General features: G+C 35.6%; 2 protein-coding genes across 4 annotated transcripts in view; one reads left to right on the top strand and one right to left on the bottom strand.

Annotated features, from left to right (window-relative positions):
- Nucleotides 1-525: 525 nt before the first annotated feature.
- LOC105181136 (poly(ADP-ribose) glycohydrolase ARH3) lies at nucleotides 526-3,160 on the bottom strand. Of its 2 annotated transcripts, none has more exons than XM_025307816.1 (6): nucleotides 2,668-3,160; nucleotides 2,296-2,453; nucleotides 1,828-2,046; nucleotides 1,622-1,740; nucleotides 1,364-1,545; nucleotides 526-1,200 (listed from the first exon to the last, which is right to left on the bottom strand). In XM_025307816.1, the coding sequence occupies exons 1-6, from the start codon at nucleotides 2,843-2,845 to the stop codon at nucleotides 1,184-1,186; spliced, it is 873 nt and encodes a 290-aa protein (XP_025163601.1). In that variant the 5' UTR covers nucleotides 2,846-3,160; the 3' UTR covers nucleotides 526-1,183. The 2 variants fall into 2 exon arrangements, with proteins under 2 accessions (XP_025163601.1, XP_025163600.1); XM_025307815.1 differs by having other exon boundaries at nucleotides 1,320-1,545; nucleotides 2,668-3,155.
- Nucleotides 3,161-6,063: 2,903 nt separating this feature from the next.
- LOC105181138 (uncharacterized) overlaps nucleotides 6,064-24,963 on the top strand; it is a 77,076-nt gene continuing 58,176 nt past the window's right edge. Inside the window, exons 1-3 of one of the 2 annotated variants that reach the window (XM_019840477.2) lie at nucleotides 6,064-6,789; nucleotides 11,432-11,997; nucleotides 21,896-22,136. In XM_019840477.2, the coding sequence (XP_019696036.1) occupies nucleotides 11,833-11,997; nucleotides 21,896-22,105 (375 nt within the window). In that variant the 5' untranslated portion in view covers nucleotides 6,064-6,789; nucleotides 11,432-11,832 and the 3' untranslated portion in view covers nucleotides 22,106-22,136. Of the gene's footprint in view, nucleotides 6,790-10,620; nucleotides 11,998-21,895; nucleotides 22,137-24,963 lie in introns of those variants that run through there. The other variant, XM_025307812.1, reaches the window with a different exon arrangement.

The raw sequence follows: 24,963 nt of genomic DNA, 5'->3' as shown, positions 1-24,963 counted from the left end.
TTTTGGTATCTCCACACAAATTTATGAAGAAATATATATTTATATAGTAGAATATCGGATCCTTCCAATGCCTTTTTAACTCATCAGGCTTATATGATTAACATATCTGTAAACTTTGTTTATCGCAAGTCCTCACGTTTTTTGATATTAAGATATCTATTTATCTGAATAAATAAGGACATGAAACTTTAAATATATTAAACCGGAACAAAGTTTCAAAAAATTGAGTATATTGTTAAATATATGCTAAAAATGTAAAATTCTTAAAAGGAATAATTGTTTTATTTTAACAAACTTTATGTACATTTTTATACTTTATGTATAACTTTATATAAAACATCACTTTATGATACGCGTATCATTGTTATTTATCTTGTTAGTCATCATTATAGTATACATGATGAATTTTGCACTTTTAGCATACGCTTTATTTATAATAAAGTTATAGACTGATTATGTGACCGTGCTTATATTTAAAACTTCTGTGATCGCGCGTTAAAGATAAAGAATAAAAATCAACTAGAATTCAAACGGTTTCAACTGCGTTTCTATTTACATTCTTGACTAAGTAAGTTACATATGCTGATATTATTTTATAATTTGTACCGTGAGCTTATAATAGCCATATAAGTAAACTAACGCTAATTCAAGACTTATATAGAAAGTGAATGGTAGAAAAATTGTTAGCACTAGTTATGCATAGATTTATGTTTCTAAATAGCTCAGAGTTACCACTTTTAATTCATTATTAGTTATAAAAATATACTTGGCACCACGTTGAGGAAATATAAAGTATACATCGTGAAAAGCAGATAATCTCCGTGTCATAGTTATAATTTAATATTTAATTATAAATATGTCGCCTAAATAGAAAATTGTCCGTAGTTCAAGTAATGTAAATAAAGTGCATACAAATAACTACACGGTATAGTTACTTATATAAAAAATGTTGTCATACACTAATGAAATACTAACATAATAAATGCATTATGTGTATCTCACAGTAATTACAAATACGATGAATTTAAACAATTATTCCTGTGTAGCTCTATCTAGTAATTTGTCGGCCAATTCACGGAACTGTTCCGACGCTTCACAATGTTCCAATAATAATGGACTGAACTTCTCTTCGCCATAGAAAGCACCCGCTATTGCACCAGTCATACTAGCAACTGTGTCTGTATCACCGCCTAGAGTAATCTATAAAATAGATAAACAACATATATTAAACAATATCAATAGTACTTTTGTTTCTTTTCATGCAAGATTTATAATTTATGCGATATTATGTAGAGTTTCCAATTGAACTTATAACTTACAGCATATTGAATAGCTCTTCTGAGAGGATTGTCTGTTTTTATACCTTTGATAGGTCTTTGTGCCCTTAGGAAACAAAAGATTGCGGTAGGAACAGAGTACAAAGCATTGAGACCAACTCCCAAGGTCTGAACTACTTTTTCGTCATGGGGACAATCACTATCCTCAGAAATCAATTCCTTTATTGTGCACAATTGATCCTTATAGAGCCCCTCGTCTAATTCTAAACTGTTGAAAAGATACATTTATATATTGTTGCTGATATATTCATTCAAATGCAATAATATCAGAATGTCACACGTACTAATCTTCTGTTTGATCAACTTCAATTTTATCCATTTTGTCAATGAGATTGTCAACAAAACTAGAAACATTTAATTCTTCATTGGGATTTAAGTTTATACTTTGTTGAACTGCTAAAGCCTATGAAATCAATAAATTTATGAGATAAACATCTAGTCATGAGAAATACAAGTATTCTTTTATTAATGAACATCAATTTGAAATTACTTGTAAAATAGCACCGTTTATTCCCCACTTATGCGTATGTGTAATTTCGGTTTCCTTCTTAACATAATCTATGAGTTTGTTATGGTCGTTGTAACAAAATAAAGACAGAGGAGCAACTCTCATTGCTCCACCATTACCAAATGAACCTAAACCATTATATTGCTCTTTTGCTGGACTAATTGTATCTGTTAATTTGTTAGCTTGTAATTTCTGAAATACCTATGTGTGACCAGAAAATTACCATTTTTTGTTATTATGAGTTATAACTATTAGACAAATTATAGTTACAACAGTAGAGTGAATCTCACAATATGTATACATGTTTTGCATTTGTAGAAAAATTTGTATTTAATAATATATTGAGAAAAAATTTAAATATATATAACAATGTATACTTATGGTTTAGCTATATTGTATTATTTCTTTACAGTACACAACTGAATTAAAACGATTATGTAGAATACTAACAGTTACAACACTGATACCGTAACCACGAGAGGGATCTTGATAATAACTTTTCACAAATCGTCTTGCTACATCAACAATATCCAGAGATTTTCTGTCAACCAATGACTCAGCTAAAGATTGTGTCATTGCTGAGTCAACTGTAAACTGCATAACCGGCGCTATATAGTTAAAAAAGTTATCCATGTCAGAAATGAGACTTATTGAACGAACAAAGATACAAGACACACATATGTAGACTTCTATACACTCATAGGTAGTAAGACACTGTAAACTGTAACCGCGAATAATATTCAAATTCGTTATTTAAAACCCGTGAAATTACGTGCAAAAGAAAAAAGAGAAAAAACAGAAGCAAATTGTTAACCTCCAAACCTTTAAATTCCGTTCTCTCCAATTTGTCAAAAGACTGTTGTAAGACAGTTTTCATGTCGGGTGTCAAAGTCTCCTCGCCTTCGTACGGACTTCCAACGCAATCGCCGACCAAAACACCCAGCATTGAGCCGCGAAATTTACTTCTCAATAAAGCCAACTCCATTTTTATTATTCTCATATGAAGATGTAACCTATAAATGCTTTGCAGGCACCATCTTCGGTTTCGTCCGTTCGGAGTTGAAAATAAATCACAACGCTTATTGCCGCACGTTTCTACCACAGTATAGTGTTATTGATAAGTAGATATATACTGCACGTTCAATTGCCACCGATCTTACATAGACGAAATAATTTCGCGCTCGACGAGATATATCTCACGTGATTCTACGACTTCGCATACGGTTTTAGGTTGTGTTTGACAGGAATCTTGAAAAACCAGCTTCTTTGATAAAGGATCTGTTCTTTATAGCTGCACTACTGAACTAGTGCAATAAGTTAAAATGAGACAACTATATTTTTTCTCATTCTAATTTATTGCACTAGTTCAGTAGTGCAGCTATAAAGAACAGACCCAAAGACATAAACTACATTTACACAGCAAGTAAATTCTTTGATCCGATTGGTATATTTTTTTAGATCTAAAAATATATTCTAATCGGATTTGAAACTGCACTAACTATGGTAGTTACTAGTCCGGATTAACCTTGCCGTGTAAACGTAGTTGGTGGCTATAATTAAATCAGTAATGAAGTCTCTTACGTTAAATTTAAGTGTCCTTGTTTGCCGAACAATTTTGACATCGATGATATATTACTAAAGATCGATTATTCTATGGAAATTTAAAACATGATTGCTAATGTTTGCAAAGTTACTCTGCAATGTAGATTGCAACTTTACGATTCCTTATGACATGTTTCATTATGACATTGTATATATGTACTTTCATAATATGCTGCGTTTTCCCGAGATTATCAGCTGTTTGAATTTGCGTGCGCATGTGCTGCATCGACCTCAACGATACTTTGAGAGTCACGGGGTCTGTTCTTTATAGCTGCACTGTTGAACTAGTGCAATAAGTTTGAGTGAGAAAAGATATAGTTGTCTCATTTTAACTTATTGCACTAGTTCAGCAGTGCAGCTATAAAGAACAGACCCATTATTGCAGTTGCATGCAGTTACATTCCAGGTTTGTTTTTTATTGCTGAACTGGCTGCACTAACTTGCACTTATTTTCTTCTTCTCTCCCTTTCACTAACTACTAGATGTATATTTATTTCTTTTTATGTTCCTTGAATGTACAGTAGTTCAGCGATAAAAAACAGACCTATGGATCGCGGCAAGGCAGCTCGCAATTGAAAATTCGCTCCATCTTTTCGGCATTCCGGGGGGTCAAGGATAAGTTTTGCTTGCGAATTGTCGTTGTGAATACCGAGAGTATGTTCTGTGCATTTAAGGTGACAAGGTATCGCTGAACAATGATCGCAAAAATGACATTTCGCGGTCAGGAAAACCGAGTAGTATTATACATTCGTCGAACTTTCAATTAGTTCGCATTTGAAATTTTCGGCAAGTCGAAATTTTGATGTTGATAGTATATATTATTTATTAAAAATTAGCGCGCATATTATCACCAAAATTGCTAAGAGTAAATTTGGTACATTTATTATCAGAAAATATACGTCAAAGATGAATATGAGATATCAAGAAAGAAATATTAAGAGTGTTTATTATTATGGTAAAATAATTGATCGTAACTTACATCGAGTATGCTTCGAAATTTGCGAGTTTCGAGAATTTCAATACCGCCATATTATTATTCAAGAAAAAAATCTCTTCGTTGTCGTCGGACGTGCCGAAAAGCATTTTCATACATTTGCCACAGTAAAATATGAAATACACTTAAATAAATCGTCAAACGTGCGAAAACTCTTGGAAATAAGCTTGGGAATAATCGAGAGTGCTAAATGAAGTTTTACGCATTTATCGCATTATTCGATGTTCAAATTCGATGTTCGCAGAATAAGAACTTTACACGCAAATTTGGAATACGAAGCAAGCTCCAGGTGCTTTTTCTTGCAGCAAAATATTATTAAATAGCTATGGAAAGTGAATATTATGTGGAACAGGATCATGAGAAATGTATCGGAGAAGAGATAGTACACGTTCCTTACATTGTAGCAGCATAAGATGGCATAAGATATTTTGAAGTCGTCCTGGATGTGTTTTGAACGTCCTGAGGCACTCCTCTTTAGATATTTCGAATAATATGTAATAAGGATGATGCTGGAATATTTCATGCTACTGAGGAGTCCAAGGCTCATATTATTTTTGGGTCGCTATGCTTTCAACTCGCTGAAGCAAAAGTGAATAAATAAGTTTTTCCCGTTTTATTTTTATTATAAAATCTTCATAATAAAATTTTCTCTGCATAAAGCTAACTCAGAGTATCGTAAAACAATGCTGTATTCTCGATTGATCTGGGTGACAGTCTGCTCCATTAGAAACATGGTCAAGGATTTCATTCGTTTTCGAAACAGGCTTATTGCCAGAAAGATACGAAATTACAAATTGGATTAGAGAGTGTCAACAATTTGATCGCTTCGTCATAAGTAATTTGCGTGATCGCTGTTTTTACGCCGATAGAGTGCGCATACTTATGGCTGCTTAATGGGCGATTAATTGATTCCACGTTAAAGTCGCGGCTGAACTTAAAGAGGAAGCGACAGTTAGTCGGGTCGCTTGCCCTCGACGCAATCTCCTCTGAATTAATGCATCTGCAAGATTAACTTTTCGAACAGCAGATTCGTCACAACGGATAACGCAATTTATTCCCGTTACTGTGCTTATCCACGCAACGGTTTCATAAACTTCGATTAATGAGGCTCTTTGCGTCCCTTTAGCGGAATTACCACTTACCAAAATTGTACAGCTTTTGTCATTTTCGCGCAATTATATTGTACTCGTGCAATGGAATAATGTTGATTCGTGCATGGCAATTTATACTTTGTCATAAATTCCAACAAATCGCTCGTACTTATCTTCCTCCTTTCTCGTTCGCCTTTCTTTTTAACCTACTACCTCCTCTCATCCGTCACTGGAACGAAGAACATCATCGCTGTGTACAACAATACCTGCCTGCTTAATCATTGATCGCACCATGAGCACATGTGCACAGAAATCCCGTGAGCAAGTGCTTTACGCAACACGCGAGGGTGCCCCTCGCCCTCATCTCCCTAGCCACAAGCTCACGCAGTACCTTCAAGCGGCTTAAGGGTAGTTCGCCGGCGCGCCAAAGTGATCGGCGGTTCAGCGCACCGCCGCCGTCTTGCGATTGGTCGAAGCGCGCGGCCAATCAGCGGCGGCGTTTAGGTGCGCTCTACCCGGGCAATCAGTGTACTGCCGGTCGCGCACTAGCTTGGGTGATTTTGATCTCGATGTCGCATCGGGCTCGCGTCGGTTGCCGTGCTTGCAACCCTTAACGCGAAGCAGCCAGTGTCTCGCGAGAGTTCGGGACACATTGTTCGCGTTCGCTCGTTCGCTCGCTCGTTCTCCCTTTCGTATTCTTACTTTTCTCCAGTCTTTCGGCGGACACGATGATCGTCTGGGCTCGTTGATGTTAAGGGCGGGCGCGACGATACGAAGCATCGTGCGAGATCATGTTATGGAGAACGGCGGCAAGTTGACATCCTCGCGTCTCGTCGCCGCCGCGCTGTCTCCCTGCACGACGGTAAAAGGGTCATCAACCGCATCGCCGAGTGGCCCGTGTGATCCACCTGCTCGAATCGATAGCCAACGTCGTCGCCGTCGCCGCCGCCGCCGCCGCCGCTAATGCAGCTGCCACCGCTGCCGCGTGCGAGCCGCTGCTTCTTGCTCTCGGGACCGTCGCCGCGATCTTGTCGCGCGGACCAAGCAGCAGACTCGCGATAGGATCCTCGCACCTACGTACGACATACGTTTCACTCCTTTCCCTTGCCTGCTCGCATCTCCCTATCTGCTGCTGCTTGGCGCTCCGAAGTGAAGCTTTCTATGATAAGGAGAATCGCGCTTATGAGTCCATCACGACGATCGCCCTTTATCGTGGATCGCAGTGCTGTATTGCGAGCGTGTCTCCCTCGTTAACAGGTGACTTTTCGATTTCTTATTGGGAACACGGTTGTTAGTGATAGTGGTAGTAGCAGTAGTAGTAGTAATGGGAGGAAGGTAGTACTTGTGTACGTGCGTCATGAGGAAAGCACTCAATAACGGAGGCGTTTGCAATCACGTTTCTCGCTACATTATTGCGAAACGAGAGATTCTTTTCGGAGTGATGTTCCGTTCTGTAGTACTTAAATGTCTAAACAGCAGTCTCACTTTTCTTGATATGCGATAATATATATCCCATATAGCACAGAAAGTTATAGCAATATTGCTGCAACGTTGCAACAGTGTTGCAATACTGCAGCAACATTGTAACAATATTGCTGCAACTTTTGTGCTATATGGGATTACGCGTGGTTTTGGATACTTCACTGAGACGAGAATCATTTGCTTAATTAGAAAATAGAGTAACATAGTTAATAGGATGTGTTGCGAAAAAATATGGTGAAATTGTGACACGGAAAATTCAGAGAGAAAAAAAAGGAATGAGAGAGAAAGGAAGAGAAAGCGTAAATGATGAAAACATTATTTTTGACACGGGGATAGATTTAATGTTCTCAACATTTTTCTGAAATATTGATTTAAATAATTGAACGTCGTGTAATATTTTTCTCGTGCCATTAACGACTTGACGGATCTGACAAAGAGAGCTTTTATTTATATATTATGCAATATGTACTCTTTCTCTCTCTCTCTCTCTCTCTCTCTCTCTCTCTCTCTCTCTTTCTCTCGATGACCTTACGCAATAATCGTGATATAAATATTTTGACATTAATCTTTAACATTTTCCATATATCCGCACCTGGTCAGCGTTGGTAGAGGCAAGTTTGCGCATGGAAAATTTGCCCCGCCAATTCCCCTCGGGGTGATTTTATCAGTGCTGTCCTTTGCTGAGTTTTGCCGTTGGTTGACCTCTTTTGACCTTGTTAATATGTGCGATATACTGACTGCGCGTTGTTTTATGTTTCTTGAACATATAATATACATCGTCAATGTGACGACGCATTTAGACGTCGAATAATTCAAAACTATCAAGATGAATACGCCAATCAGAGTGCGCTTTAAAGGTCGTGTGCAATAATTCGAAAGTAGTTAAATATTCTTTTCACAGTCGTACACGTTGCTTCGTTCTTTTATGACTCTAGCAGCCGCTAGTATTAACTGCAGTTCCTACAATTGCGACAAAACTGCTTTCACTTATAGATGTTGGCAACACTAATTTTCTGAAATTTAAGTCGGATTCCCATTGCGTTTTTGTTCAATGTAAAACTGACAACTGTCGAATTACGACAAAACAAGTTATTCCTCTTAAGCATATATATTTCTTTTTATTGTTTGAAATAAATATTTGTTATAACTACACAATATATGTTCAATATATTAGGTTGGTCGGAAAGTAATTTCGGTTTTTTGCATGAAAATGAAAGACGATATTTCTAATAGAAAGAAAAGTTTTATTCTATTAAGTATTGACCATTTTGTTCTAACTCCTTTTACTATCTTTGAGGTAATAACATGATTCCACGCTCGTACAACTTTTGGTCTTTATTGGCAAAAAACTGAATTAAGTGGTTTTTGATACCTTCATTGAATCGAAATTTTTACCATTCAAAGAATTTTGCGGTGATCGAAACAAATGATAATCGGATGGTGCCAGATCAGGTGAATATGGTGGATGCGGCAGCAAATTCCATCCAAGCGTTAACAGCTTCTGGCGAGTCATTAAACTTATGTGAGGTCTGGCGTTATAATGAAACACAACATTTATTCTATTCGCCAATTCTGGTCTCTTCTGCTTGATGGAATCATTCAATTTGTCCAATTGATGACAATACACATTCGAATCAATCGTTTGGTTGTTCGGTAGTAACTCAAAAAGAACCATTCCTTTCCAGTCCCACTAAACAGAGAGCATCGCCTTCTTTTGATGGATATCAGCTTTCGATGTACTTTGAGCCGGTTCATCACGTCTGCTCCATGATCTTTTGCGTTTAATATTGTTGTACACAATCCATTTTTCATCTCCAGTTATGAGTCGCTTCAGAAATGGATCGTTTTCTTTACGTTTCAACAGTAAATCGCAGATAGTAATGCGACGAATCAAATCTCTTTCTTTGAGAATGTGTGGAACCCAAATATCGAGCTTTGAAACAAAATCAAATTGTTTCAAATGTTCATGCACGATCGAATTCGATAAATTCAATCTCTCAGCAATTTCTCGTGTTGTTAAATGATAATTTACGTTCACCAATGCCTTTATTTCATCTTCATCAGCCTTCTAGAACGTGATGCATCTTTCAGGTCGAAATTTCCAGAATAAAGTTTCGAAAACCAATTCTGACACTGGCGTTCAGTCAACACATCTTCTCCATACACGGCACACAATTTTTTTCTTGCTTACGCTGTATTTTTGCCTTTATGGTAATAAAAAAAGTAAAATGTGACGATAATGCTCACGTTAGTTTTCGATTTTTGATGCGACACCAAGCAAAAACAACTTGATAGATTCCAAAACAACTTGTTTTCAAATGAAGCTTGAAATGTGCGTTGTAAAAATGTAAAATGATTTTTTGGTTTAGAATGAGGTTAACTGTTTAAAAAGGCGACTAATACCATCTGTTTAAAGAAAAACCGAAATTACTTTCCGGACAATCCAATATTGTCTCAAATATATCAAATTTTACTTCTCTCTTGTTATTTAAATTGTGTATTTGAAACTTGCGCCAATTCGCCACGTGGATTAGGTCAACCAATCAAAAAATCATCATCTCGAAGTCGCGATTCTTATTGTAGTAACTCTAATGCGATTCTTATAATCTGCAATTTGCTCGCTTTACACTTACGCCCCTGGTTATTAGTAAATTTCGGAGATAAACGTGCCCCGCATCAATTCTCAAAGTTTTGGCATAGTAACCTTCCGGGAAATCTGAGTCATTGATTTTTACCGCCTGCGATATTTGGTTGTCTTTGCCGGGCTATTTTTGCGTTCTTCGCGAAGCTGACCCCGAAATCTAGATCTAAAACGCATAGCTTCAACAGGAGAAAAAGGGAGGGAAGGAGATAGAGCACGCCCGTCTTACTAATAGTGATTAATAGCGCTTATGCACGCTACTGTCAAACGAGAACGGGTTGATCTTAGGATCACGAAGAACTCCGAGTACTGTGAACGTATATATCAGATACCCCTCCCGCCTCTCCCCCGCCACGTGTGTGAGAGTTCATCTTTATTCTCAATATCTCCCGTTTTCGCGGGACTCATGCCAAGTGTGGAAATCAGGCGATACAGATGTAAATACAAACAACATAATTGATTAGTTATCCTATTGTGTATCGCCATTAGAGTTTCCAATCCCGGGATACCGGCTAAATTTTTGTTCCCGAAAATACTCGGGATTCAACATCACAAATCCCGGGATTTCGGGATTTCAAAATTTAATGCTTAGTATCTATATAATACTTACGTTTTACAAAAATTTTACTTTTATAATTATTACTTATTACTGATGTTTTAGAGCATTTACTAGAGAAGTGTGTATTTATATTTTAAATTTAATTCCATGTATTATTTTTATTTGTTTTAAATATTAAGGGAGTTTTCTATTTTAAATTTCGCGGATAAACTGGCACAACACAGACTTGAATCCGGGATCCTCGATCAGATATTTTTTAACAAAATTTATGTTTTATTATTTTTAAAGTTACTTTTTCAATGTGAAAAAGAAGAAATCATTATTTTTATTTTTATTACAAAAACTTTAATTTTTAATTGTAACGGTTTTTGTACAATCATTAATGTAAGTTGTTTTCATTTTTACTGAAATTTTACTTTTTGTTTGTCATAATGTTCATAAAAGTCTATGAACGTTCTATAAATAAAATAATTCTATTATTTGTAAATATTCCTTGTTTCTTTCTTTACATATATATAATCCCGGGACTAGTCCCGGGATCCCGGGATGGAATCTAAAAAATCCCGAAATCCCGGGATCCTAAATTGTATCCGGGATTGGAAACTCTAATCGCCATCAACTTGCGCGATTATTCGTTTGTAACATTTCCAGAACTTTGCATAAACGCGAGATAGCTTCTTTGCTATGAACGGAAATAATTTCAATTCCGCGCGAGCAATCGAGCTCGGCAAGAACCATCGTAATCGCTTATTTCACTGCGGCAGTTGAATGGATTTTGAAAAAAGAAAAAAAGAAGAAAAAAACGGGGCTCGGCAGGGTGGACTGTCGCTCCGAAAAAGAATCTCTTCGCACGCGCGAGTTTTCATTGAAGTCGCGAATGCTAATTAACCGACGTGTCGTCGCTTCGGTGAAAATCCGTATGTGCTTTCGCATTCGCTGCGCGAGCACGCACGCACACTCCGACGTTCGGCTTAGTACAGAGGCGGAATTAATTACCCGACGGCCGGAGCGCATATCGAAATAATCAATAACGCGTAGCATGTAATTAGAACGTTAAAAATACCGCGCTTTACATTACACACCCCGTTATTAATCGAACGCGCGCGCGAGCGAGCTAGCTGCTAGCGTTTGTGCCGCTCTCGCCGGTGTGTACGCCGTGTATTGTGTGGCTCTCGTATGAGCGAGGGGTTCACGCGGCGCGAACATTTTGTGTGCAGTGTTCGCTCGAGTTTCTCGACGCTGCCGTGCGTCGTCGTCTCGGCCACGAGAGAGCGCGAGATCAACGGGGGAAGGTAATAAAATAGTAAGGAAACGGCTGTGTTGCGGCGTTTCGCGTCGCTTCGTCTGACTGGTGTAGCGTCCCGTCGCGTCGGTTGGACAGAGAAAATCTGAGGAAGACATCGGAATGAGAGCGACGTGCATGATGAAAATGACGCCGGGAAACACGTCGGCTATGGTGTGACTTCGCGGACACCGTGTATAAAAAGAACACGGGAAGCCGAGAAAGTGCGACGAGGGGGAGGCGGAGGCTGAGTGAGAATAAGAGAGAGAGGAGAGAGGAGGGAGCGTCGCGTCGTTGTAGCTTTTTGACAATTTAGCGGCGGCGGGAACAAAGGTCATGGCAACGCCGCCAGACTCACCGGGACCGGAAGAGGCCTTCTTCGACTTCGAGAGTACGAGGGCGAGGCAGCAGACCACCAGGCCGGTGCCTATAGAAGAGCTTCTCCGACAGACCAAGTTCTCCCGCCAGGAGATACGAGTTATGTATCGAGGCTTCAAGCAGGTACGTTCCTCTTGACCTATCAGTTCGTTATCGATTTTTCCTGCGATTGCTCAAATTGCGGATACTAAGCCGCGGCGAGCGGAAGCGTTCGCGCTCCTTGTATTTTACCTGGCTTTTTATCGTGCTTATCAAGGAGCTCCGCCTCCCACCAGGAATTTCTCACGATTGTTTTTCTGTATAATATCTACGGCTGAACCTCTCGCGTAAAAAGATTTTTCAGTATTTTCAATATTTTCCATGACGCATAGATTCCGATTGGAAGTCTCAAATTTACCTGAAAATTAGTTATTTAGCTACGACATCAATTGGGGATCCCATTCTTGTCTTAAGAATGGCTTTTTTATTTGGAATCGAAATAGAAATATTATGGGAACTCGCGCCTTTCTCAGTCGATAATGTCGATGCTCTCTTATGGAATAAAAAGTAATAAGGAATCCTATTTTTATACTATTATATTCGATAGAATAAAAAGTCAAAAAAAAAAAAATTCTAATGTAAAGTAAAGAGTATAAGAAATATTGGGAAAATTTAAGATTTCTGAAACATCATACTTATTTATTAAATTTCAAATACACACATACACTTGACATACACATACACATACAACTGCAAAAGTGCATACACATACACACTTGAAACATTATACTTCTAACACTTAAACTTGCGTAGATTTTGATAAATCGGATTAGATTCTTATTCAGATTCCAAGAAATTTTCTACGCAGGTTAATTGTGCGTTCGTTTGCAATGCACCGTTAACAGATTATAATCGTCCTTAGGTTTACAAACATGGTTCATGTAGAATTCTTCAGTTCGTTCGAAATACGCGACGACGTAGTTGACATTAAGATCTAAGGAAATACACTCCAAAATAAAGACTTTAAAGGAAGCGGAAGCTGCTTGATAATATTTTATTCGTTTGAAATATTAAAAAAGAATATTTAGAAGGAGTGTACATTTCCATTTCTTATTACTTATGAACGCACCGTTGAATAACGGATAAAACATTTCTCGAGTTCACTATGCACAAGGTATCCGTCACAATATACGAGTTTTGTCGACATCCTGTATATGGGGTGTCCCATTTTAAAAGTTCCAGGTCGCCAAAGCAAATATTTCGAAAAATATGGAAGATATGAAAAAATGTTCTAGATAAAGGCTGTATGGTTTTAAGGGGGATAAAAAATAACTGTGTCATTTTGTTTACAGATGGCGGCATTTTCGAGACACTGACTAATCATTACTTTTTTTTTAATGGAAACTCTAATTTTTCATTATATTGTCTTTTTCTACCTATTAATTTGAACAACTTTTGTCTGAAACATTTTTTTATTTGACTAATATTTTTTGAGATATTTAAGGAAAACTTGGTAATTTTTTCAATATTTAGCTTACGATATTTCGCTAACTATTTGTCGGAAGAAAAAATAATACTAGATGTTTTTATTCTATTTTACTCTATTTGGTCTCAAGAATATGTTGTTACAATAGTACCCTAACTTTTATTAACTTTTGGAAATTTCAAAATCATCAAATTTAAATATTCAATCTTCAAGTATTTACATTAAAATGGCGCCATCTGTAAACAAACTGACATAGTTATTTTATATTCATCTTGAAACTATACAACTTTTGTCTGAAACATTTTTCCATATCTATCATATTTTTTGAGATATTTCCCTGGGGCATTTAAAATAGGACACCTTGTATATAATTTTTGCCTCATCATGCGCTACCGAAGATAATTAAGTGCAGTTCGAACAAAACTTCGGAATCTGTCGTTTTTGCACTCGAATTTTACATTTCGTCGCATTTCGAGAGTTTTATATATCGTTTTATTGTTGCAAATTTATAGTGATGAGTGCGCGCGTCGGCTGATGAAACAGCTCTCGTATTTGTAGTTTCTACTCCTTCTTTATTAAAGATAATCTTGCAAAATATTTATTATTCATCGACAGCCGATCGACAGCCGATAAAAATTGCCTTAACACAGTTACATAAATGAATGGATTATAGCGCCGCTGAGCGAACGATCATCGATAAAAAGCATTTTCTTCCCATCGATTTGCCGCGTCATCATTCCGGCTCTTATATTCCCCGAATTTCATCCGCGATCGGCAATTTTTCACGTCTGAGTTATAATGCATACGTAATGTGCGGAAAAGTCCGTTGCTTATCACAATTGGGGAGGTGACCTTCTTTCGACGACGATTTTCAAGCTGCGTGTGAATCATATGTGCGCTGGCGCGATTTTTGTTCCATGTTCTTTTTAAACATGATTTTAACGTAGCAACATGCAAGGGTAGAGCAATAAAAACAACAAGCGTATAAATTGCGACGATAATGTGGAAATGGCTGTAGTGAACGTGAAATTTTCATATATATCGATCCGTAAAAACTTTCGAATGTGTGTCTTGTTACACAGAAAAGAGTAGCGACGGGATAGTCTGCAGGAGATATAACGAAAATGACGACAGAAACTTCATATTAAACAAAAGACCTGTTCATTTATCTAGGATTAGGTTCGATCGGTATCGTATATCCAATATACTCTTTTATGAGTAAAGTCAAGGTGGCATCAATGGATCAGGAGTACACAGTGAATATTTCGTTTTTTTGAGTGGAAGACATGAACTGATATTGCTCTTTTTTTTTTTATAAAGCATATCCGGCGTGGAAACTCGCATTAATTTATTACGCGCGTACGCGACGAACACGCGTTTCAGGAGACAATTTTGTGTTTTTCCACATCAAAATTTTTATCTAAGGTAAGACTTTTTTGTCTATTTTTTCGGGTCAGAAGTATTTAATAACAATTTTTCTTTTTTTCTATTTCTAATTTATGTTTATTCATAGTCATTTTATCATAACGATTAGTAAATAAGGTCATGGTTTGACAGTTTTACAGTTTGAAAAAAAAAGGAGGGTGAGTAAACAGTGGATCAACGGCTTCCAGTACACAGTGGATCTCAATCCACCGTGTACCCGAGTCGGAATTTTGATCCTACTTTCGATTTCAATATTACATGTAATGCTTACTTTGATGCTATGAAACCTGTATGAATCTATTTGAATTCTACCTACTATACTTAACTATAGCTTTTTCGAGTTCTATTTTACCGACAGTTCTTACTTAAAGCCTGCAAATTCTCTGTTCGTCATTGTTTGTTACCGACCGCGGCCGGCTTGACAACGTATTCGGCCATTAATCGAGAAAATTGAGCCGGAATATAATAGTGACCGACACACCAGAAGAAAAGAAATAGAAATGCAAAGAGCAGCTACCAAACGAAAAACAGAATGTAAGACAAGACAATCAGTAAAAAGAAGACTTACAATGACTGAAACGACGAAACAGAAGTAACTTTGCAAGACAGTAATCATACTATTATTTTTTGATAAATTTTGTTTTGCTGAATTCGTTGAAAATTCTTTATTTTTCTTCGTTCATTTAAGTAAACGCAGTTTACTGTCTTTTTTATTTAACTTAATTATTAGTTAACTAGTAATGTTTTATTATCTTAATTTTTTTGTACTTTACAGTTTACAAGCTAATAATGCCTTAATTTCGATAATTTAATTTGAAATTTTTATTGGAAATTTTATTTTTTATTTTTAAGTCGATATGAATATGTTATATAAGGTAGAAGTACCTTAATTTCGAAAATGTAATTTGAAATTTTAATAAGAAATGTCCTGTTTTAGTTTTAAGTCGATATGAATGTGATGTGATATCGATATATGATATGATAAAGTTAGAAATGCCTTAATTTCGACAATTTAACTTTAAATTTTAACCCTTTAACTACTGAGATATTAAATGACCAGTATGATCCTCTTTGCTGAGTTATTTTTACAATTATAAAATATTTTATAATGATAAGAGATGGCACTATATGCCCGCTCAATTCAAATGTTTTTTATAAACTAAATTAAATGGGTATTATACATTGAAAGTCCAAATCGAGTAAACTCGATCGTAGCAAGGCCGCCATTTTTTTCTACACTCGAGTTATCTCGACCGTAGCAGTTAAAGGGTTAATTGGAAATGTTATTTTTTAGTTTTAAGTAGATATCAATATGTTTTATGATCATTATTTGCTGCTTGTAAGACTGAAGATTGTCAAAAGACTGACTTAATTTTAAACAAATAATATTATTTTCTTTGAAATTTGGGTCATTATTACCGGTATTTATATTTTGGTTTACTGTAGACAAAGGCAATTCACTGTATACTGCGGCATGATCCATTGTATACACCTCAGTGTACACAGTAGCTCTATTTCCTACTTTTTAAAAACAAGTTCTAATTTCGTTATAGTTCGCATTTGTAAGAAATTCTTTTACATAAAAAGAAAGTTTAATGTTTAAAGAATAATACTGATGTGTTTTGAACATTTTTGGACATTTATTTACGAAGACGTGATCTTTGGAAATTTAGGTGATTCACTGATGCCACCTTGACCCTACATTTTATGTCGCTTTATTGTCATATTTTATCGAGAATGATTCGATATGTTTGTAATAGATTTATCGGGATTTAATGGAAGGGATTGCAGTTCATATAATATAACATCAATAATACATAAGTGAATTATATTGGTTATATTAGTAAATTTCCAATTATTTTTATAGTTTAATTGTATTACTCAAAGTTTAATTAACCCTTTAAAAGCAATAATCAATTTAATCCAGTGAATTTGAATTAAGTAAAATCAAATAAGATAATATACAATGTCTGAGAAATTTTTGACCAACCAATTTGTACAGATAGAACAAATGAAATTGGATAATAAAGTCAATTTATTGTTATGGAAATTTTCCAAGAATCGCAATAGTTATTAAGTTATTAATTAAAACGTGTCATACTCTTCCGCGACAAAAAAATTAAGTTTTCTCCAGTACATCGATATTTAGCCCTATAGGCTAACGGGCTAAAATGCGCGTGCCACATCTATGCGGAACGATTTCTCGGGCGTGCACGACATTATCGAAAAAAGTGATTTTATATATAGTGCAAAAGTTACGTGAGACTGGATGTTTAGTGCATAACTATAGAGTACAGCTGGTGCGTTAATGCATCTTACTATTGAAGACGAGGAAAAGATTTTGTGTGTTGATCCACCTCATGCAATCAGCTGATTGTCTTTGCTACGAATATCCAGAAGTAAAGCATTTGTCTTGTCAATTATCTTTATACTTCTATTGAGTCCGCTCTGCTGTTTCTCGTACGTTCATTGGCCCAGACGTTTTAACTTAATAACTATTGCGATTCTTGGAAAATTTTATGACTTTATTGTTCAATTTCACTTATTCTACCTGTAAAAATTGGTTGGTTGGTCAAAAATTTCTCAGATATCCTGTATAAGAAAAATATAAATTGTTTTTCAACATAATTTTATTATATATTTATTTATATATGTGTGACTATTGGCACTTATAAAAGTGCTTTTTTGTCAATAGACAATAACGATTGGACATGCAATATTAAAGAAAAATTGAGTCTAAAACTTAGCTAATATACCACTGATTATGATATGAAATATAAGCAATTTCATAAACTTGTAGGTTTCTATTAATATATGTATATATATACAGGGTGTCCAAAAAGTCCCGGCCGGTAAAATATTTCGAAAACCAAGCATTTTAGAAAAAAATTGTCTGAGACTAAAGTTGTACGGTTTCAAGGGGAACATAAAACAACTATATTAGTTTGTTTACAGATGGCGACGCTTTCGAGATACTGATTGATCATTATTTTTTTAAATGGAAACCCTAATTTTTTATTATTTATATTATCTTTTTCTACCAATTAATTTTAACAACTTTTGTCTAAACATCTTTTTATTTGTCTAATATTCTTTGAGATATTTAAGAGAAACTTGGTAACTTTTTCAACATTTAACTTATGATATCTCGTTAACTATTTGTCGGAAGAAAAATAATATTAGAGCTTTTTCATTTTATTTAGCGTCAAGAATATACTGCTATAATAGTGCCCTAACTTTTTTAACTTATATTATATTTAACTTTTATTAACTTATCGACCTTTGGAAATTTCAAAATTATCAATTATTGTAACAAAAATCAGGGCGGTATTGTAATGATATTACAATATTGTGACATCAGATAGAGTAAAAATTTCTAGTACCATTTTTTCTTCCGACATATAGTTAGCGAGATATCGTAAGTTGAATGTTGAAAGAGTTACCTAATTTTCCTTAAATATCTAAAAAAATATTAGGCAAATAAAAAAATGTTCAGACGAAGGTTGCCCAAATTAATTGGTAAAAAAAGATGATATAATAAAAAATTGGGGTTTCCATTTAAGAAAAGTAATAAGCAGTGAATATTTCAAAAGTGGCGCCATCTGTAAACAAACTGGTATATTTATTTTATGTCCCCTTTGAAACAATACAACTTTTGCATGAAACATTTTTTTCTGAAATGCCCTGTTTTCGAGACACTTTACCTGCCCGCGATTTTTTAGACATCTGTAGTATATACAGGGTGTATTTTAAAAAACGCACTTCGATAATTCTTCAACGCAGCATTTTCAGGAAAAATGTTTCGGACAAAAGTTATATGATTTCAAGGGGGACATAAAACAACTATACTATTTTGTTTACAAATGGCACCATTTTCGAGATATTCACTGATTATGATATATTCACTGACTTTTCTTAAATGGAAAACCCCATTTTTTATTACAACGTCTTTTTCTACCAATTAATTTAAACAACTTTTGTTTGAAATATTTTTTTATTTACTTAATATTTTTTGTGATATTTAAGGAAAATTTGATAACTTTTTCAATATTTAACTTACGATATCTCGTTAACTATTTGTCGGGAGGAGAAGTGGTACTAGACTTTCTGTTCTATTTAATCTCAAGAATATATTATTATAATAGTGCCTGATTTTTGTTAATTTACTGACTTGAAAATTTCAGAATCTTCAAATTAACAAAAATCAAAGCGCTATTGTAACAATATATTCTTGAGATCAAGTAGAACAAAAAACTCTAGTACCATTTTTTCTTCCGACAAATTGTTAGCGAGATATTATGAGTTAAATATTGAAAAAGTTACCAAGCTTTCCTTAAATATCTAAAAAACTATTAGGCAAATAAAAAAATGTTTCAGACAAAAGTTGTTAAAATTAGTTGGTAGAAAAAGATGACATAATAAAAAATTTGATTCTCCATTTAAGAAAAGTAATGATCAGTGAATCTCGAAAGTGGTACCATTTGTAAATAAAATAGTATAGTTGTTTTATGTCCCCCTTGAAATCATACTTTCGTTCGAAACACTTTTGCTGAAAATGCTTCGTTGAAGAATTATCGAGGTGCGTTTTTTAAAATAGAACACCTTGTATATATAATTTATATTTGCTTTATGTAAATAGAACTTCTAAATAATATTCTGGGGAAAGTATTATATCAATTTTGTCTGGATGTCCACGAGGATATGTGAAGTTAACATCCCAACTTTAGTTCTCGATAGTTCTGGTTTCCTTTTGAAGAATATAAGAGTTCTTTTATATTGGGTCTGGGAAAAAGTTCGTGGCGTTTTTTTAGTAAAATTCAACTGGTTTTCTTATAGTGTGAAAATGAATTTATTTAAACCAAATATGCTCCACTTTTATCGACAATGTTTCGCCATTTTTCGCCATTATCGTACGTGATCCATTTTTCATCACCGGTTATGACACGTTTCAGAAATGGCTTGATTTCATTGCGTTTCAGCAGCGCATCGCAGATGTTAATTCGGTCTGTCATGTCTTTCGCGCTCAACTCATGAGGAACCCATACATCGAGCTTCTTTTTATAGCCAGCTTTGTGTAAATGGTTCAAAACAGTTTTGTGGTCAATGCCTAGCTCCATACCAATATCGACACTGCTGATATGCTTATCTTGCTGGACATTTTCAAGAATTTCATCAGTTTTTTCAATGATTGGACGACCAGAGCGTGACTCATCTTTCACATCAGAATTACCAGAACGAAAGCGAGCGAACCATTTCCGCGCAGCAGATTTTGATAAAGTACCTTCACCGTACACAGCACAAATTTTTTCACAAGCCTGCGCAGCGTTCTTCCCTTTATCGTAATAATATTGCAAAATATAGCGCACTTTTTCATTACTTTTCTCCATTTTCAAACGCAAACAACTTTCCAACCACTGCACCAATTTCGATGTTTATACACTCAAAGTAACGAAGTGTCACCTTTCCAACGAGCGTTTAATGGTGTCGCTGCGATCTGTGTTTCCTGAGTTATTTGCAATTGACGCCATCTATCGGGAAAAATGCCACGAACTTTTTCCCAGATCCAATATTAATAAAAAGAGTTCCGGCGATTAACTGTATTAAAATAGCAATTAAAAAATGGGGTGCTTCACACCCAACTTCAAGATCGAATAGCTCTGAGTAGCTCATTCGATGTCTTTTGACGAGTACTAGAGTTCCTGATATATAAAAAGATATTCTGATTTTTTTCCAAAAAATTAAAAATTTCGAAAAATTAAACATGAAGCTCGAATAGTTTTGAATGGTCTATCTGATTTCTTTCGATGAGTTCTAGAGTTCCTGATACAAGAAAAAAATTAAATTCACAGAATTGTTCAAAAATAATTACTAACAGTATTACCGTAACAGACCTTTGACGTCAAATAACTTTTTAATTATTGGTTGGATCGCTTTCGACTATTATAATTTCTTTTAGAACTCTTAGAATGCTATCCAAAACTGCCCTCAGAACTCTTGAGAACTCTCAAAAAAAAATTTCGCTCAGGACAGCCAAATTTCGCTCGCCGGATTTTTAAGATAGAATAAGTTCTAAACGGTTGGTCGGATCGCTTTCGACCGTTATAATTTCTTTTAGAACTCTTAGAATGCTATTCAAAACTGCCCTCAGAACTTCTGAGAACTCTCAAAAAAAATTTCGTTCAGAACTTAGCTAAATTTCGCTCGCTAGAGGCGAGCTCTTTAAGATGGAATAAGTCCTAAACGCTTGGTCGGATCGCTTTCGACCGTTATAATTTCTTTTAGAACTCTTAAAATTCTACCCAAAACTGCCCTCAAAACTCCTGAGAACTTTGAAAGAAATCTCGCCGGCGAGCGAAATTTCGCTAAGTCCTGAGCGAAATTTTTTTTTAGAGTTCTCAAGAGTTCTGAGGGCAATTTTGGATAGCATTCTAGGAGTTCTAAAAGAAATTATAACGATCGAAAGCAATCCAACCAACCATTTAGAACTTATTCTATCTTAAAAATCCGGCGAGCGAAATTTGGCTGTCCTGAGCGAAATTTTTTTTTAGAGTTCTCAAGAGTTCTGAGGGCAGTTTTGGATAGCATTCTAAGAGTTTTAAAAGAAATTATAATAGTCGAAAGCGATCCAATCAGTAATTAAAAAGTTATTTGACGTCAAAGGTTTGTTACGGTAATACTGTTAGTAATTATTTTTTAAACAATTCTGTGAATTTAATTTTTTTCTTGTATCAGGAACTCTAGAACTCATAGAGAGAAATCAGATAGACCATTCAGAACTATTCGAGCTTGATGTTTAATTTTTTGAAATTTTTAATTTTTTGGAAAAAAATCAGAATATCTTTTTATCTATCAGGAACTCTAGTACTCGTCAAAAGACATCCAATGAGCTACTCAGAACTATTCGATGTTGAAGTTGGGTGTGAGCACCCATTTTTTAATTGCTATTTTAATACAGTTAATCGCTGGAACTCTTTTTATTAATATAAAATAATTCTTATACTCTTCAAGAGGAAGCTAGAACTCTAATCAGATCGAGAACTAAAGTTGAGGTGCTAACTTCACATACCTTTTTTTTTCTTTTTTGTTAACGACGGGGAAAATCCCTAACGGATACCCCCACTCCTTTTTCAGGGGGAGCGGGCGGTTATGTGGGGGTTGCACCCACTAAAAACCCCACCGGAATATCCTCACGAAGTTCTTTTGGGGAGCCGAAGGAACTGGATCACCATTACTTCTCCGACCCCCCAACAACTTCACATACCCTGCCCACGAGTTAGAAAATTATATAGAATTGTAAATTTTACACAGGAAGGGAAATGCTATTGTTCAAATAATTACTGAAATAAATGTTTATGTTGTGGCAGATTATGATGTCGACATTTAACTGAATGATACTATTTTTTCATTTTTTTATTCAATAGCATTTTTTCCGTGTATATATACATAATTATATATGTGATTATATTCAGATAAAATTAATACATATATCATATATAATTATTAGAGATGTGCGAATCAAGAATTTTTATGTCGAATTGAATGGGATTTATGAAATTTCGAATTCGAATCGAATCGAATGAAATTGAATCAAATCATTAAAAAATTTAACATGACTATTAAACATGCAAATAATGATGGAAGATTTTAACATGAAAGGGAATATTGATATTGTAATATCATCTTAAAGTAAAATATATATATTAAAATAATTAAAGTAATTTATAATTAAGTTATTAATTATAAGTTAAGTTAATTACAAGTTAAAGGTTCAAACATACAGGCCCAGATGGCAGCTATGCGAAGTTAGCTCGCGACTTAAAAAAAAAATTTTTTTCTTGCACTAAACACGTGCCAAATTGTTTGTAGAAATATGTAGTGATGGAATTTTCGTTTGTATTAAAAAAATAAAAAAGTTACAAGGGGGGGAAGGGCCGCCAGCAAAATTGGAGGGCTGAGTTCAAACCAAGCCTAATAGAAGCCAAATCGTTTGTAGAAATATGTAGTGAAAGAATTTTCGTTCGTAGTTACTCAGGAAAAAAGTTACAATCCCTCTAAGTAGCAAGGATAGAAACTAGTGACTCTAATTTCGCCCTTGTTGTGGGGGCTTACTTGAAACCGGTTCTAATCGACGCTAAAGAGTTTGTAAAAATATATAATGGAAGAATTTTCGTTTGTAGTTTCTCAGAAAAAAAGTTACCCGCCCTTAAGTTCTAAGGGTTGCTCTTTCCGCCCCGTCGTGGGAGCTGACTTGAAACCGGTTCTAATCGACGCTAAGAAGTTTGTAAAAATATGTAGTGAAAGAATTTTCGTTTGTAGTTGTTCAGGAAAGAAGTTACAATCCCTTTAAGTAACAAGGGTAGAAACTAATGACTAATTTCGCCCTTGTCATGAGGGCTGACTTAAAATCGGTTCAAATCGACGCTAGGGGTCGATTTGAACCGGGGTTGAAAAGGGTTTGTAGAAATATGTAGTGAAAGAATTTTCGTTTGTAGTTGCGACAAGGGCGAAGTTAGAGTCACTAGTTTCTACCCTTGTTACTTAGAGAGATTGTAACTTTTTCCGGAGCAACTGCAAACGAAAATTCTTTCACTACATATTTCTACAATACTACTACATATTTCCCTTTAGCGTCGATTAGAACCGGTTTCAAGTCAGTTCCTACGACGGGGCGGAAATAGCCACCCTTAGAACTTAAGGGAGTGTAATTTTTTTCTGAGCAACTACAAACGAAAATTCTTTCACTACATATTAGGTAAATCGGAAAGTCCCGTCCGTATAGCGACAAGTAGTTATAGCTAGAACTGTTGTTAACCTCTAATGTCTAAACGAAGCTTAATAGTTTGTTTCGACATCTGTCAATAACATTCAGTACATAAAAGTATACGTTTGTATCAATAACATTGTTTTTCACTGCATCGGAAATGTCGAAATTTGAGTCAAATAAGCGTCATTTGCGCGAAGTGTTAATCTTTTGCTTCAATTGGAAGGAAACTGCAGCTGAAGCTCATCGAATGTTTGTAGAAGTTTATGGTGATAATGCTCCTTCCGATAAAACATGCAGAGAATGGTTTCGACGCTTTAAAAGTGGTTTTGATGTAGAGGACAAAGAGCGTTCTGGACAGCCAAGAGTATTCGAAGACAAAGAATTGCAGACATTGGTGGACGAAGACCCATGTCGAACGGAAAGGCAACTTGCAGAAGCATTAAATTGAGCTCAATCTGTTATTTCCGATTGTTTGAAAACCTTAGGAAAGGTTTACAAGGAAGGAAAATGGGTCCCATATGAACTGAAGCCAAGAGACATTGAAAGGCGAAAAACCACTTGCGAAATTCTGCTTGCTAGGCAACAAAGGGGTTTTACATCGTATCATCACTGGGAATGAAAAATGGATTTATTTGGACAACCCCAAACGTCGAAAAACTATTTGCAATCCCGGCCAACCCTCAACATCGATGCCAAAGCGGAATATCCACGGAAAGAAGGCAATGCTCTGTATTTGGTGGGATCAGAAAGGTGTGCTGTACCATGAGCTATTGAAAAGTGGTCAAACAGTCACAGGGGATCTCTACAGAGAACAAATGATCCGTTTGAACGGAGCATTGCACGAAAAACGACTAGAATATGAAACGAGACAGCATAAAGTGATTTTGCTTCATGACAACGCTCGGCCTCATGTCACAAAATTTGTCAAGGAAACATTAGAAGCACTTCGCTGGGAAGTGTTATCCTATGCGGCTTATTCATCAGACTGTGCCCCTTCTGACCAACACTTGTTTCGGTCGATGGCACACGCACTTTCTGAGGAATGCTTCAATTCTTATGAAAACGTCGAAAAATGGGTCTCTGATTGGATAGCCTCCAAAGATGAATCATTCTTTCGCCGCGAAATTCGCTTGCTGACCGAAAGATGGGAAAAGTCATCGCTAACGATGGACAATACTTTGATTGATGTACTTTTTCATTTTTTTTCTTAAATAAAGCCATACATTTTGCAAGAAAACGGACAGAACTTTCCGATTGACCTAATATTTTTACAAACTCTTTAGTTTTATTGATTTGGACGGGTTTCAAGTCTGCCCCCACAACAAGGGCGAAATTAGAGTCACTAGTTTCTATCCTTACTATTTAGGGAGGTTGTAACTTTTTTCCTGAATAACTACAAACGAAAATTCTTTCACTACATATTTCTACAAACGAT

Source organism: Harpegnathos saltator, unplaced genomic scaffold, assembly GCF_003227715.2.
Source record: "Harpegnathos saltator strain DR-91 unplaced genomic scaffold, Hsal_v8.6 scaffold97, whole genome shotgun sequence".
NCBI lineage: Eukaryota > Metazoa > Arthropoda > Insecta > Hymenoptera > Formicidae > Harpegnathos > Harpegnathos saltator.
This window is presented reverse-complemented; position numbering and strand designations above follow the sequence as displayed.

What these genes read in the sequence shown, in the direction of transcription:
- LOC105181136 (XM_025307815.1), bottom strand. Translation starts at nt 2,845, where the DNA reads ATGAGAATAATAAAAATGGAGTTGGCTTTATTGAGAAGTAAATTTCGC. An exon ending in GGAGAGAACGGAATTTAAAG is followed by an intron (nt 2,454 to 2,667) that starts GTTTGGAGGTTA and finishes TTAACTATATAG; the next exon opens with CGCCGGTTATGCAGTTTACA. An exon ending in TAAACGGTGCTATTTTACAA is followed by an intron (nt 1,741 to 1,827) that starts GTAATTTCAAAT and finishes TTGATTTCATAG; the next exon opens with GCTTTAGCAGTTCAACAAAG.